This window comes from Manis javanica, chromosome 18 (genome assembly GCF_040802235.1).
Source record: "Manis javanica isolate MJ-LG chromosome 18, MJ_LKY, whole genome shotgun sequence".
NCBI classification, from domain to species: domain Eukaryota; kingdom Metazoa; phylum Chordata; class Mammalia; order Pholidota; family Manidae; genus Manis; species Manis javanica.
In genome coordinates, this window is record NC_133173.1 from 14,163,499 (window position 1) to 14,179,335 (window position 15,837).

Sequence of the window (15,837 nt, forward strand, 5' to 3'; positions counted from 1 at the left end):
ATTCTGGTTTTTGAGTTATTCATCTGTAACAGTAACTAAATAAACCAATGTGAAACTAGTTATTACACAGTCAAGGTTGCTGGGCAATAAATTAATCAACATCAAGTTTTTCAAACAACAATGAATTACAGCAGTTTCATGTGAGAAAAAAACTTTTTTTTAGAAACTTCATTTCTTTTAAAAAGAAAGTTGCCATATTAAAAAACAAGGTGTTTTTTGCTGGTGGGAATGTAAAATAGTTCAACCATTGTGGAAAGCAGTATGGAAGTTCCTCAAAAAACTCAAAATAGAAATGCCATTTGACCCAGGAATTCCACTCCTAGGAATTTACCCTAAGAATGCAGCAGCCCAGTTTGAAAAAGACAGATGCACCCCTATGTTTATCGCAGCACTATTTACAATAGCCAAAAAATGGACACAACCTAAGTGTCCATCAGTAGATGGATAACGAAGATGTGGTACATATCCACAATGGAATATTATTCAGCCATAAGAAGAAAACAAATCCTACCATTTGCAACAACATGAATGGAGCTAGAGGGTATTATGCTCCGTGAAATAAGCCAAGCGGAGGACAAGTACCAAATGATTTCACTCATGTGTGGAGTATAAGAAGAAAGGAAAATGGAAGGAACAAAACAGCAGCAGAATCACAGAACCCAAGAATGGACTAACAGTTACCAAAGGGAAAGGGACTGGGGAGGATGGGTGGGAAGGGAGGGATATGGAGAATAAGGGTCATTACGATTAGCACGTATAATGTGTCCGGAGGGGGGGGCGGGGGGGACACGGGGAAGGCAGTATAGCACAGAGAAGAGAAGCAGTGATTCTATAGCATCTTACTACGGTAATGGACAGGGACATTACAATGGGGTATGTGGTGGGGACTTGATAATAGGGGGAGTCTAGTAACCATAATGTTGTTCATGTAATTGTACATTAATGATAGCAAAATAAAAAAAAACTAGGTGTTTTAAAAATAAGGTTTTAAAATGTCCACTAATAATGCTTGGAATTTTTTAGCAGCATAAAGCTCTCTTCCTTTCATCTCTCTCTGCTGACATTTGAATTTTTGTCTTGAAAAAATATTTATTGACAGCCTGCTCAATCATGCCAGGCACTACCATAGCATTTAGCTTACTAAGTTGTTAATATCCTTTTTCGCAATCGTTTCTTACTACAGACTTTAAGAGGCAGAGGTTATCGCCTCATCTTTGGAACGAGCCGTGAGCCCTTAAATCCAGTGCTTGGGCTCTTGCTAACTAACTTCAGCCATATTATATAAACTCACTCCGCCACAGTTTTTCGTCCGTCAAACGAGTATAATAATAATAATACCTGTGTCATGGGATTGCTGTGAGGGTTGAGATAATCTATGCACGGTTCTTAGAACGCTGCCTGGTACACAATAAGCGCTCGTGGGCTATTGTTGCAAATCGAGAGTACGAATGACCGAATGAATGCATGAATGAAAGCACAGGTCAGTTACAGCTCCTGAAGTTGGAGCCGGCTAAAACACCCCTTCTAGACGCTAAGCAAACCTCCCCTCTCTTGACTGTAAATTCCTAACTGGACCGGAAGAAGACTCGAGCGGTGGGCGGAGCCAGTTTTGAGGAAGCTGAATTCTTGACCAATAGGCGCATCTCTTGAAAAACGAGCCTCTCGTCCTACCTATCGTGAAGCGCGAGAACAGAAGCGAAATATCGCGAGGTTCCATCTTTTCCTCCCGCTTCCCCGCCTTCGGTAGTGCAGGTTCCGCCCCTTCCTCACCCTCCGCGTCTTTTCCCGCCCCCGCCCCGCCCCGTCCCGCCCCGCCCGCCGTCCCTCCGCTCGTTGTCCTGCGCAGCCTGCGCCCGGGAGCGCTGGCTCACCGGGCGCTGAGGTGAGTACGCGTCTCCGCCGAGTCGGGTGGGTCCCGTGGCGAAGTCCCCTGGCCGGGCCCCCAGCCCTCTGGTCGACCCCAGCAAAAGCGGCCCCGCCGCGGCGAGTGGACCACGGCCCGAGCGGAGCGGTGCGGGCTGTGGGTCGCCACCGCTACAGGGCCCTCCTCACCCTGTGCGGCCGGAGAATCCCTAAAACCGTGTCTGGGAAATCCGTGCCCACTGAGCTCGCTGCTTCCAAACCGTAAAGACCTTAGTATTTGGTTAAGTTGGATGAAACAGCAGGTGTGTTGCTAAGACTTCTGCCAGATCTTCTTAGTCCTTAGAAAATAACCTTTTACTAAGCCTTTAAATGAACAGTTTTTAATACTCTCATCTCCAGTATTCGGAAATTAAGAGTGAGTGTTCTTAATTAAGTATGGAAGTCAGTCTGAGGGACTCCTTTCCTTTTAAACACTGTTTCAATTGTGTGAAATATTCTTAAGCTGGAAGTCAAGTGGATTGGTGTATATTAAAAACCTGTGGAGGTGTATTTGTATACGGTTAATACTAAGTATACCATTTACTTTTAACTCTAGGTAAGAGGTAGTAAAGGGAATTGGTGGAAGAAAATTACCCTGGTAAAGGCTGTATATTACCAACGAATGCATATTGGAAAATCATTAGCATTATTTATTATTGGCAGCTTTCAGATTTCATTGTGTAGATTTTATCTTACCAAATTGCCTTTGTAGCAAGATACATTTCAACAGGGTATGATGACGTTTTAAAGGCAGCCAATCCCAGCTATCACGATTCAGAAGGAAAGCCGTCAGGGTATACTGAATTCTCTTATTGGACCTTCCATCTGTGAGTGTGGGTTTCAAATAGTTTTGCTTTGTCGGCTTACATTTGTATAAGCTTTGTATACCACTTAAATGATAAGGGAAGAAGCACAGGCCCCTATGAAGTGCATGAAAGGCCTGGCAGTGCAACCAGCTTTGGAGTCAGTTCACTTGGATTGGAATTCTGGCAAGTTACCCTCCGAGAAACTGTTTCTTCATCTATAAAATGGGTTAAATAATGTCTATTGCAATTCAGAGTTGTAAGAATTAGGTATCTTTTTGGTACATAACAAACACTTAGCATTATATAGTATTAAGCAGACCTTAGATCAGAAAATGAAAAAATCTGTTTTTGCAATATTACATACTCTGCTTTCATCCATTCATCGTTTGAGGGCCTGGTTTATGCTAGATATTGTGCTACCATAGAGGGAAGTATACAAGAGATCTTTGTCCTCAGAAGCTTATATAGTCTCTTGGCTAGAGTAACAATAGACAGATATACCAATAAGTATATAATTACAAATTGTGAGAAATCATACAAAGAAAAAGAGTTGCGTTTCTCTGAAAGAATACGGGAGAACACTTTAGTTTTGGATAGGGAAGTGGTGGTCTTTTTTACAGTGAAACCTGAAGAATGATGGGATAGTGTTTTCCAGGGTAAGAGGAGAGACGCAAGTGTGAAGGGTTTGGTACTTGTGAGGACTAGAAAAGCCCAGGAGCTTGGTGAGAAGCCAAGGAGAATGCTGCCAGATAAGGCTGGAGAAGTGGGTGAGGCCAGATTGTGAAGAGCCCTCAGTGCCTGGTAAGGGTTTGATTTTCTAAATAAGCTTTTGAAGGGTTCATTTAGTAGGATGTGTGTACACTAGGGAGCCAGATTACTTGAGAGAGGTAGAGGGAGACAATAAGATTTACGTTTTTAAAGGCTCACTGTTAAGTGAGTACTGCATTGGCAAGTGGCTAAAGCAGACACAGGGAGACCAGTAACCGAGATGGCCAGGCAGGAGATGAAAGTGACAGTTGGAAAGAGGTGGATGGCTTTGAGAAGTATTTCAGAGATGCAGACCACTGGGCTTATGATAAACGGGACGTGGCTAGTGAATGGAAGGATGGAATTATTCATGACTTCCAACTTCCTGGCTTGAATAGCTGGATGGATGGTGGTGAGTGCCGTTTACTAACTGGAAAAGACTGGGGAGAATTCATATTAGTGATGAAAATCAAAAGCTCTTTTTTGAATGTTAAGTTTGAGGTGCTTGTGAGAAATCTCAACTACTTCTAGTTTGCTACTTAAGTGAGTAATTTCTCAGAAAGTGTCCCTTTCCACGCAGAATCACTGATGTTACTTCTAGTCTACTTCCTCTTGTTTTACCTGAGAAGGAATAAAGATGTATAGAGATTGAGTATCTTCTTCAAAATCATAGATTTCTTATAAAAATAGGTAAATGAGTAGATGGAATAAGAAAGCATTAGATTCTTTTGCTGCATTGGAGATATTATTAAATATTCCATATTCTCTGCCCTTTTGTATAAAATGGCAAGTGCTCTCTCGTTAGCTAGGAATTAGAGTTTGGAAATAATAGAAAATAACCAAAAAGTTGCAGAACTGCTTATTAAAAGCTTATGTCACTACATTTTTGCACTAACTTGGGTTACTTCCCAGTGAAAATAGTTTTTATTAAGAGAAACAATTTTCTTTGAAAGGCATTTTCTGTTAGAGATTGAGAAGGGATGCCCAGGAAACATCTTTAAACGAAGCTTATTTTCTTTTTAATGTTTTGGCATTTCCTTAGTATCCTGTGGAATCCTGGGAGTGTATATGTAAAGCATCCAGGCTTTGAAATCCACTGGACACCCCCTCGCCAATCCCAAGTAAAAAATCTTTGCTTTTATCCCTTGTGAGCTGCTTGACCTTGGACAGATTATTGAAGCTCTGTTTCATCTTGCTTTAAGTGATTGAAGTTTGTTTCTGCCCTGTGCCTAGTTGATAAGATGGCAATGTTACTTCTCTCCCTACCCTTATCAGTTTTGCAGCTAGAAGGGATTTAATTTGTTCTGGGTTCTGGCCTTTACCAATAAATTACTATCTCCATTTTATATGTTAGGCAGCTGAAGCCTAGAGAGATTATAATAGAGTAACACAGGGTTGTCATTCCCTAGTATAGTATTTCTCCTTTCTTTGAAATGATAAAATAAAATTGTTCCTGGATCTATTTCTTTGTACTTTGGATAATCTGCCAAGCTAAGAAGAAAGACAAAATAGACATAAAAGAGAAAAAATTAGAATACAGGACAATATTTAGATATATGAAGTGAAGCAAATGAAGTTGTAAGTGATCTAGATGTTTTAAAATATATTAAAATGTTTTTTAAATACCTTGAGCTAAATACAAAATGAAGTAATTTAAGAAAGGAATGGGTTTGCTATATCTGATTTTTAAATTCTTGCTTGGTTGCATTTATGAAAATGGTCTCTCTTAGAACAGGACTATTCCTTTCAAGAACTATTTTTTCAATTAGAACTGTTTCTGCTAAGTAGTAAATATTGCTTAAGCAGTATTTTTATTAAAGTTATTCATTTTAATCTTCTAAATATGTGTGACAAATTTCATTGTTAGGAAAGAATAAAAAACTTGAATGTATAACTTTTTAGTATTTGCATATAGCTCTCTGTGCTAACTGGTATTTGGCAATGCTTGTAAGCAGCATTATAATTATTACGTTTTCTTATTCTCTTTAGAAATGGACCAATTTTGACAAGATGTAGTGCTGTGGTGTGCCTGATGGGATATGTTCAGTCATGGCATCTGAACTTTGTAAGACGATCTCTGTGGCAAGGCTGGAAAAGCACAAGAATTTGTTCTTAAATTATAGGAATCTGCACCATTTCCCATTGGAGTTACTGAAAGATGAGGGGCTACAGTACTTGGAGAGACTCTATATGAAAAGGAACTCTCTCACAACCTTGGTACAGTATTATATTGCATTTAAAAAATCATTTTTAATGTGGTCCTGACCAAGATATTGTACACATCCTAAGATATTCAGACCAAGATGTATATCCCCTCTTGTTACATATAAACAGTTGATGCAAATACACATAATGGGGGTTCTCAATAGCTGAGAAATTATCCAAGTACCCTGCAGTTATGAGGTTTCAGGAGTGGTTGTGTAGGAAAGCAGAATATTGACTAATGTACTAATAAAATTAGTCTCCATTCTAAACCCCTCTGCACTTAGCCTGTATGTCTCTCTGGGCTTGTGCTTTCTTTGTGTATTAAGCTTCCTAGATGATTTTTGGTTGTTAAAATATCCAGTGGACCAGTTAAAAAGTAAAGAAGAGAAAGACCAACAAGGATGACTTTGAGTTATAGGCATTTAAAAAGAACTATTTGAAGATTAAAATATTAAGACAGGCATTTGGGAAACTTGATGGAGCCTTTGAATGTTTTGGAAACCAAAACCAAAAAACCTTCTTTATGATTGCACTGCAGAAGTCAAATGATCTTGATTTGGTCTGTCATGCAATTTGTTGGAAAAAAGTTGCCAGAAAAGCAACATTTGATTCACTCTTTTTATGTTTTAAGCATAAGCACATAGTTGTAACCTCACTTTTGTTTGTTACAAATAAGATTTTTAAAACTACTTAAAATTTTTTTCAAGAGAATGAAACTTTATATTCCCACTATTGTGAAATTTGGTTTCTGTTATAGATGGGTTTGCTTTATGTGGCCTTTTCTTACACTTGGATTCTAGTTCTTACTCATTTTAAGTGATGTATAATGTCTTGTTTCATTGTGAACTGACCCATTCTTCATTTCTTTCTCTATATAAGACTTTCCTAAATAACTGAAAGTAAACCTTAGTGGCTTTGTATATATGCAGTGTTTTTTATTTTTGGAATAAATTTTATTTAATCTGTGTAAAATACCTACAATGGGTAGAAAGAATTATAAAATTTGTTTTATCTTTGCTATAATGTATCTGGATATAAAAGGAATTACATCTTTCATGTTTAGTGTGTGGCATCTTGGCATATATGTTATTTTGAGTGCCTAGTCAGATTTTTTGAATTAGACAATGCTTTCAAGCTTTAATAATCTGTACACAGTTATATGAATTCTTTTTGCAAAATCATCATTGCATGAGGTGCAACCATATTTACCTAGTGTTTTTTTTGCCCTTTAGGGAAGAAGTGGTATAACAAATTACTTGTCAACGATTATAGTCTAGATTTCTTGTGTTTGTTTGTTTTGACGTACAAAGAAAAAGTGAGTGGATTACTTTTTAACTATCGGTCATAGTCCACTGAGGTAGACTTTACTCAAAGAAACTGACCTTCGCTTTTAAATGTTAAATTTTTTTGTTTCTAAATGATGTATTTTTAGTTTTGTGGTGGTTTCTCAGTTGCAGTTTTCTACTTATGAACATATTAGGTATCATACAATTTTAAGTGTTACTCAAATTGGCTTATAAGCATACATTTCAAGTTCATATTTTGTCACTTTTTTATTCATCAGAGACTGAATTGTTGCATATGTTTATAATGATAGGTATATGCATTTTAATTTAATGCTTTCTCTTAGGTGGAACATTTTGATTCATGTATCAAAGAGCTTTTAAACTGTAAAGTGCCTTGTAGGTATCATGTAACAGGGATGTGGGAAATAGCAGTCATCTCATTCCATGACTAGTGGTTATAAGACAGCCTGCCTGCATCCAGTAGGGTCAGAGAGTGGCTTACTGGACAGGCTTTGAAAGCAAATGAAACAGAACTTGTTCTAGACTGCTCTAAGCTAGTGACTTCAGGCATTTGGAATGTTTGTTGGTATTATCGATTAAGTGTATTTCCTAAAGGAGATTTAGTATGTAGAAATTGACTTACAAGTGTAATACTATCCAAAGGCCAAAAACACATTATGGGAAATATAGAGTATCTCATACACATTATGGGTTAATTGACCTTCATTTTTTTAAAAGAAGCTTGAGAACCTGCCAATAATTTTCATTTTCACCTTGTTTTATTATTTCTTATTAACATTGTTTTGTGTTTAAATGCCCTGTCCTCAACATTCTCCTTGCTTCACCCACCTCTCACCACATGAAGCCTTTTGTGAGAAAAGAAGTCACTAATGCACAGCCTCTGCCTTTCTTCCTTTTTTCCTTCAACTCACTAATGCACAGCCTCTGCCTTTCTTCCTTTTTTCCTTCAACTCACTCGGTATAACACAGTGGTTTACATTTGTATGTCAGATGCTCAGAACTTGGGGAATGCCCATATTAAAACTAAGACACAGGGAAAAGCCTTTTTGTACACTTAAAAGAGTAAGTTTTTCATATTTTAAATACAGAAATGATATATGCTCTTATATTCAACAGCATTGAAGGATATATGGAAAGTAGTCATCTCTCTTTCTCCGCATCCAGTTCTGTAGTGTGGAGTAACCAGTGTTAATAGTTTGATTGTGTCCTTCCATTCCTTTGCTTGTGTGTATGTAATTATACACTCTATATTTTTTCCTTTTTAAACAACAAATGGAATCATTATACACGTTTCTCTAGAAATTTCTCTTTTCACTTCATGGTATTCTCATTTCTACTATCCTCTAGTCCAGGAGATAAACATACATCTTTGTATGACCATGTGTGTTTGTGGTTAGAATCGAATCTCAAAAGTAGAATTGCTGGGCTAAAGGGTAGGCACATTTTATATTTAAAGTACTTTTTAGCAGTATTTCATTATGTAATATTATCATTAATTTGTATAACTGAAAAGTCTTAAAACTTTTTAACAAAATATGAATCAATTTATATAGGATTCCAGTTTTGTAATTAATAGGTGAATAAGAAGTAGTTAGAAAATACTATGATTATGGCTCCTAACATTTATCTTAAAAAATGTTCTAAATAATTTTTCTGTAATTATTTAAATGCGGTTCAAGAATTATTAAATCTCTGATTTTTGTGATAAAAGATAAATAAGAGAATAGGAGATAAAGGTTCTGTGTTTGTCACGTGGTATTCACAAAGTTATTGAGCAAATAAATAAACATAAAATAGATTAGCATAAGGACTATCATATCATACAGGTATAAAAATTTCAGAATGAGAGCCTTCAAGGGCAGCAAGTTCTGTATCCCCATTGCCTGGCCTACTACCTAACATTTGTAGGACAAATAGTTAAATTCTGTGTGGCAAGATTATAGAAGATTTTTTAAAGAAGATGCTGTTTGCTTTGACAAGAGCTTAGGAGGAAAAGTATCATTCATTCAATGTGTATTTATTGAGTACTTACTGTGTAGCCAGTACTCTTCAAGTCACTGATAATAGATACATCATGGAACAAATTCTTACTCTAATGGAATTTTCGCTTGTTGACATCCCAGCTAAAGAAAAAATAAACTAAGACTCAGTGGCATAAAGTTCAAGGGACAAATCTAGTCACTTGTTCTCCCTAGAGGAAAGATTTTATGTGTTCTTCATAGCCTCAGCATTCTTAAGCAGAACCCAGGTGAGGAATTTGGGGAGGTCCAAGAGGGGGCACAAAGCAGTAGAGTGTTCATTTAATCCAGAGCTCTCCCTTTTTTTGCTTTGTGTATTGGTACTTTCTACATAAAACCCCACTAGGGGTTGGATGTGCAGATCTAGTAAATGTTTTCATACTCAACTCAACCATTTATTCATCAAATTCAATAAGTAAAATAGATACAACTGAAGATACTTTTATTTAGGGGAGGGGTGGGTGGGAGTCACTCAGTCTACATCTTGCCTTCTAAGGGACTGTATGAACTGTCTACGAAACCACTAACTTACACTACCTGACAGAGTTTGTGAGGGGGAGGAGCAAGAGAGAAAGCAGAGATGGGAATTCAACACTGGGGTGGGTCGTGTTGAATCTTAAATACCTTAGTTCCCTGGGAGTTAGAACCATATTCTGGAGGCAGTGTGGAGCTACTGAATATTTTTTTTAAATGAAACTAATAAGCTTACAATGTTAGATTTGTTCTTTGGGATCTTTTCTGGATAAGAATTTTGTATATTTAATACATGTATTTCATTGACTGCCTCATTTTGTCTTGATCAATCATTTTAAACAAAATCAAGAAGATGCATTTTAAACTATCATAGCATGGCATTCATTCATTTCACACATACTTAAGGAGTACCTCAGCATACCACTCACCGTCCCTAAACTCATGGTGGTGAACAAGGCAGATGTAGACCCTGCTCTCAGGGAGCCTCACTCTGGCAGTAGATATTAAAGACAGATATTAAACAGTAATTACTAGACTCTTGATAAGTACAGACTACTGATTTGGTTGCAAACATAGATCATTTAACCTACTCTAGGGATCAGGAAGAGTATCTCTTAGGGAGTGACATTAATTGAGACTGGAAGGGCAAGAAGGCATTAATGAAGAACTTTACAAAGGGAAAATCATGGGCAAAGGCCTTGACATTGGAAGCAACAAAAGTGATCAAAGAAATGATACAGGATATGAAATCAATATACAGAAATCTGTTGCATTTCTGTCTACTAAAAGCAAACTAACAAATTAAGAAAGCAGTCCCATTTACAATTGCATCAAAAAGAATAAAATATCTTGGAATAAATTTAACCAAGGAGGTGAAAGACCTGTAGTCTGAAAACTGTAAGACACTGACGAAAGAAACTGAAGAAGACACAAGCAAATGGAAGGACATCCTGTGCTCATGGATTGGAACAACTAGTACTGTTAAAATGTACGTATTACCCAAAGCAAGCTTGAGATTCAGTGCAATCCCCACGAAAATACCAATGGCATTTTTCACAGAACTAGAAAAAATAACCTAAATTTTGTCTGAAATCACAAAAGATCCTGAATAGCCAAAGCAATCTTAAGAAAGAAGAATGAAGTTGGAGGTATCATGTTTCCTGGTTTCAAATTATACTATAAAGCTATAATAATCAAAATAGCATGGTATTGGCACAAAAAACAGACACATAGATCAATGGAACAGAATAGAGAGCCCCCAAATAAACCCATGTTTATATGGTCAGTTTACAACAGAGGCAAGAATACAAAATAGAGAAAACTGGGCAACTACATGCAAAAGAATAAAACTGGATCACTGTGTTACACCATACACAAAAATAAAATTGATTAAAGACCTAAATATAAGAAACCATGAAACTCGTAAAAGAAGACATAGTGAATAAGCTCTTAGACATCAGGTTTAGCAATTTTTTTCTGGGTATGTCTTCTCAGTCAAGGGAAACAAAAGTAAAAGTCAATAAGTGGAACTATATCAAACAAAAAAGCTTCTGCAAAACAAAGAGAACCACTGACAAAATGAAAAAGCAACCTACAGAATAGGGGAATATATTTGCAAATGATATATCTGGTAAGGGGCTAATATCCAAAATAAAGAACTCATACAACTCAACCCAAAAAAGGCAAATAATCTGTTTTAAAAATGGGCAGAGGAACTGAATAGGTATTTTTCCGAAGAAGACATAGATGGCCAATAGGCACATGGAAAGATTCTCAGCATCACTAATCAAGGAAAGGCAAATAAAAACCACAATGAGATACCATCTCACACTAATCAGAATCTAGTCAGGCTAATACTAACACCACAAAAGTGTTGAGGATGTGGAAAAAAGGTACCCTCCTGCACTGTTGGAGGGAATATAGAATGGTGCAGCCACTGTGGAAACAGTATGGAGGTTCATCAAAAAGAAAAAAAAATTTAAACCAATAATTTCACTTTTGGGTATTTACCTGAAGAAAATAAAAACACTAATATGGAGAGACAGGTGTACCCCTATATTCATTGCAGCATTATTTACAATAGCCAGGATATGGAAGCAACCTAAGTGTTGATAGATGAATGGATAAAGAAGATGTGATATGTATATATATATATACACACACAATTATATTACTCAGCCATAAAAAAGAATAAAATTTTGCCATTTGTAACAGCATGGATGGGCCTCAGGGGTATTATGCTCAGTGAAATAAGTTGGACAAAGGAAGACAGATATCACATGATTTCACTAGTATGTTGGAATCTAAGAAAACAATGCTAAGAGTAAACAACAAACAATATGCAGAAACAGCCTCATAAATACCGAGAACAAACTGTTGATTGTCAGAGGGAGAGGTTGGGGGATAGGCAAAATAGGTGAAGGGGATCAAAAGGTACAGACTTCCTTTTATAAATTAAATAAGTCACAGGGATGAAAAAGTACAGTATAGGGAACATCATAATGTGCTACTTTTGTATGGTGAGTTAGCTATGCTTACCATGGTGAGCATTTCATAATGGATAACAGTTGTCAAATCACTATGTTGTACACTTGAAACTAATGTTATGTCAACTATACCTCAAAAATTTTTTAGAAATACAAACACAAAACAGAATTTGAGGTAAACTTTATACTAAATTTGCTTGCTAAAATTTACTTTCACATTATTTATAAAGAAAAATTGTTTAGCTAGATGATGATGTGAGATTGAATGAAGAGAATTTTGGCTTAATTTAGAAAACAATCTTCAAGTGGTTTAGTAGGAAGTATGTATACTCAGGGAATTGGCATACAAGTTACTTATCTATTGAAACTTATGTGTCAAAACTGTGAAAAAAGAAGGAAATAATAACAGTTTTGAGAGGCATTTTAAGACTTTTTTATCTAGGATTTTAAAATTTAAAAACATTTTAAAACTGAATAGACTAAAGCAATGGACAAGGTAAATGAGCTTCTGTGGCATCATACTCCAACATTACAACATAGTTACCCACATAGTAACAAAACTTTTGGTGTTTATATATAGTTATCCAGTTTCTTATTCACTTTACATAAACTATGGAAGTATAAAAGTTAAATTACATTTCCCTCATACTGTTTAGCTACATTGCTGAAAAATGTGCTCAGAGAAAACGGAATGATATTACAGAACACCAGTAGGTGTCAGCCACAGCCTATGTAATGGGCTGCTTATTTGTCAGGCTTTTGGGGGCAGGTTCTAATTTTTTTTTTAATCCAAATTTCTAATGAACTGCAGTTCTCTCGAGGTCAATGTGCTTATTTAAAAATAACAATACAGTACCTACCCGTTAACAAAGACATAGTGATGCACTGTTAGCAGCATAAAATATTCAGTGCTTAATTGTGTGTGAAGCTGTATAGCTCAAAAGAGCTAACTAGTTTGTCGTGGAGAGTGTATGTTACTATCTGACTCCAGAAAGAACGACCACGGGTCCTGTGAGTTGGCAAGATATGGTATTGATTGTAACAGATAAAACGAGATGAGGGTCTAACAGCATTTCTTTTATGGATAAGTCCTTCCTTTTTAGAGGAATAACTGTTAAGCTTCCCCAGGCCCCCAACCCCCAGTTTTCAAGTTTGCCCAGGATGCTTTGTATGTATGCCTGTGAATGGGTGTATATTCTCCTTGCTAGAGGAAACAACAATACTAAGAGAAACATTTTGGGGATCTGAACAGATTCCAGAGTACACCTGAGGAGAGACTTTTCATGAAGGACCTGATTGCGTATAATTACATCAAAATATATGGAAAACAAGAATCCCAGCTTTTAACATGTGGAAACCAAACACAAGTGGTTTTATCAAAAGTGGGTACTCAGTAGATGCTTTGCTGACTTAACAGTATTCATATTCAGTGCTATTTAGTATTATAAAAGTATGGTAAGCAGCTTGGGTACTGTTGGTAAGTAAGGATATCAGTATGCCAGTCTGAAAATCATTTCATTTCCTAGTTTAATTTAAACTAGTGGATTTCCATTGTGCTCAGGATTTTTTTTTTAAGTTTTTCCATAGTGTAAAATACCAGCTCTGATGATCTATTCCTTGCCACTCCCTGCAAAAATTGTTATACACTTTCATACCCAATGTATGGCTCAGACATACCTAGTTTATGCCAATTCTCTTATTGAATGTTTAGAACCCAAATTGCATATAGTATGATTGAATGCTCATTATGTAGCAGTTTTTACTGTGCATAGCACATTTTTTTTTTTAATGGATAAAATTTTCTTTAAAACACACATGGATCTAAAAACAAAATAAAATTACTCAGGGCCAAATACATCTGGAATTTTATTGAACCCCAAACATTTGCAAAGTAGTTTGTGACCTTCAATTGCCTGTTGCCATAGCTCAATTCTGAAGTCCTTTTTGCAGAGATCCATGGAACTAAGGGTTGGTTTCTATCAAGGTGAGGTTGGGTGTGCTGAAATGATGCCCGCTTGCCCCAAATATTCTTTGGACTACCCCACTCCAGGGCCTGAAATTTGATCATTCTAAGCACTCCTTTTTTTTTTTTTTTTTTTTGAGAGGGCATCTCTCATATTTATTGATCAAATGGTTGTTAACAACAATAAAATTCTGTATAGGGGGGTCAATGCTCAATGCACAATCATTAATCCATTTCAAGCCTAATTCTCGTCAGTCTCCAATCTTCTGAAGCATAACGAACAAGTTCGTACATGGTGAACAAATTCTTACATAGTGAATAAATTCTTACATGGTGAACAGTACAAGGGCATTCATCACAGAAACTTTCGGTTTTGATCACGCATTATGAACTGTACACAATCAGGTCAAATATGAATATTCGTTTGATTTTTATACTTGATTTATATGTTGATCCCACATTTCTCCCTTTATTATTATTATTGTTTTTATTTTTAATAAAATGCTGAAGTGGTAGGTAGATGCAAGATAAAGGTAGAAAACATAGTTTAGTGGCATAGCACATTTTTTTAACTTAAAAAAAATTTTTAAAGACATAACATGCTCATTGTTAAAAATTCAAATGACACAAAAATAGGTGGAGAATAGCGACCCTAGTTCTTTTCCTAATGATAATCACTGTTACTAAGTTTCTGTATGAAAAATCAACTTTTTTACAAACATAAAAATGTTCTAGTCTTCAACACTTCAGTTTTTTTCAATTGACGTATTGCTTTTGTAACAGAACTTTTTGAAATGTCAGATTTCTTCAGAAATACTGTTAGAGAGTTATAGCAGAGTAGATTATATTTCCAGTTTCCCAAACATATACCTCCCTCTCACCTTTTCATATTTTGCTTCTTGTGCCTAGGAAGCTAACCCAAACTGTCCTCCTCTCCACCCCAGGGCAACATCTTATAAGTCTTATTTGTCCTTCAGGACTCAAGCCAGACCTAATTTTTTCTAAAAAGCCATCCCTGATTCTTTGTTTTATAGCTTATGTTTGAGTGTATGATAAAAAATGTTTAACTTCTGCACCTTACCTTCAGTCTTAGCTCTTATCTTGTGTAAATTTGAACCCTTTGTGGCACTTGTGTGTGTGTGTGTGTGTGTGTGTGTGTTTGTGCACATGGTGTGTGTGATGCAGGCTTTCTGTTATTTACGAAAGCTTTTTCTCCTACCTATCGCCTCCAGCAGAGAAAAGCCTGCTTTTGATCTGTGAGTGGAACTTTTTAGGATTCTTTTCATGGAAGGGCCAGTGCTTCCAGGGTGCTGACTGTGAAAGAGACTTAGATCTATTTCCCTCCCCTCCCAAAAGCTCATTTCCTATCCCTGCCACATTTCATCCCTACTCCAAACTTAGGACCTGCAGCCAGATCTGACACCTGAGCTCCAGTTTACTCTTTTATCCTCAGCTTAGTTAGGGCTTGGTTTCTGGCCTCTAGGGATTTCCCTTATTTTTTCTCTTGAACATGATTTGGGAGTTTTGGGGTGGGGGTATTGTGGATAAAATGAGAGTTCCTGTGGCCAGGATCCTCACCTGGCCCTGGTTGACTAGCTCACTGCACACCTGTGGGCAATACATGGCTGTTGACTCTATATAAAGAGCTGCTCTGGGTGCGACATGGTGGCATGGCTGCAGGAGAGCAGAGCAGAGGATGAAGTGGTGGCAGCACTGAGGACAGAGGCCCAGAGGATGGCTGTGTGGGACGGCTGTGCAGGCAGAGAGGCCTAGAGGATGGCTGTGTGGGATGGCTGTGCAGACAGAGAGGCCCAGAGGACAGCTGTGCAGGCAGAGAGGCCCAGAGGACGGCTGTGTGGGACAGCTGTGCAGGCAGAGAGGCCCAGAGGACAGCTGTGTGGGACAGCTGTGCAGGCAGAGAGGCCCAGA

The 15,837-nt window shown here is 37.1% G+C and overlaps 2 protein-coding genes across 7 annotated transcripts in view; one reads left to right on the forward strand and one right to left on the reverse strand.

Moving 5' to 3' along the window:
* Positions 1-1,559, reverse strand: part of TTC23 (tetratricopeptide repeat domain 23) — a 98,509-nt gene extending 96,950 nt beyond the window's left edge. Inside the window, exon 1 of one of the 2 annotated variants that reach the window (XM_073227193.1) lies at positions 1,339-1,559. The gene's annotated coding sequence lies outside the window, so the exon portion shown is untranslated. The remainder of the gene's footprint in view (positions 1-1,338) is intronic. The other variant, XM_073227192.1, reaches the window with a different exon arrangement.
* A 191-nt stretch (positions 1,560-1,750) lies between these two features.
* LRRC28 (leucine rich repeat containing 28) overlaps positions 1,751-15,837 on the forward strand; it is a 130,568-nt gene continuing 116,481 nt past the window's right edge. For 3 of the 5 annotated variants that reach the window (XM_037000578.2, XM_037000575.2, XM_037000580.2), the window contains exons 1-2: positions 1,751-1,882; positions 5,445-5,672. In XM_037000578.2, the coding sequence (XP_036856473.1) occupies positions 5,505-5,672 (168 nt within the window). In that variant the 5' untranslated portion in view covers positions 1,751-1,882; positions 5,445-5,504. Of the gene's footprint in view, positions 1,883-1,962; positions 2,166-4,492; positions 4,577-5,444; positions 5,673-15,837 lie in introns of those variants that run through there. The other 2 variants (XM_037000577.2, XM_037000576.2) reach the window with 2 other exon arrangements.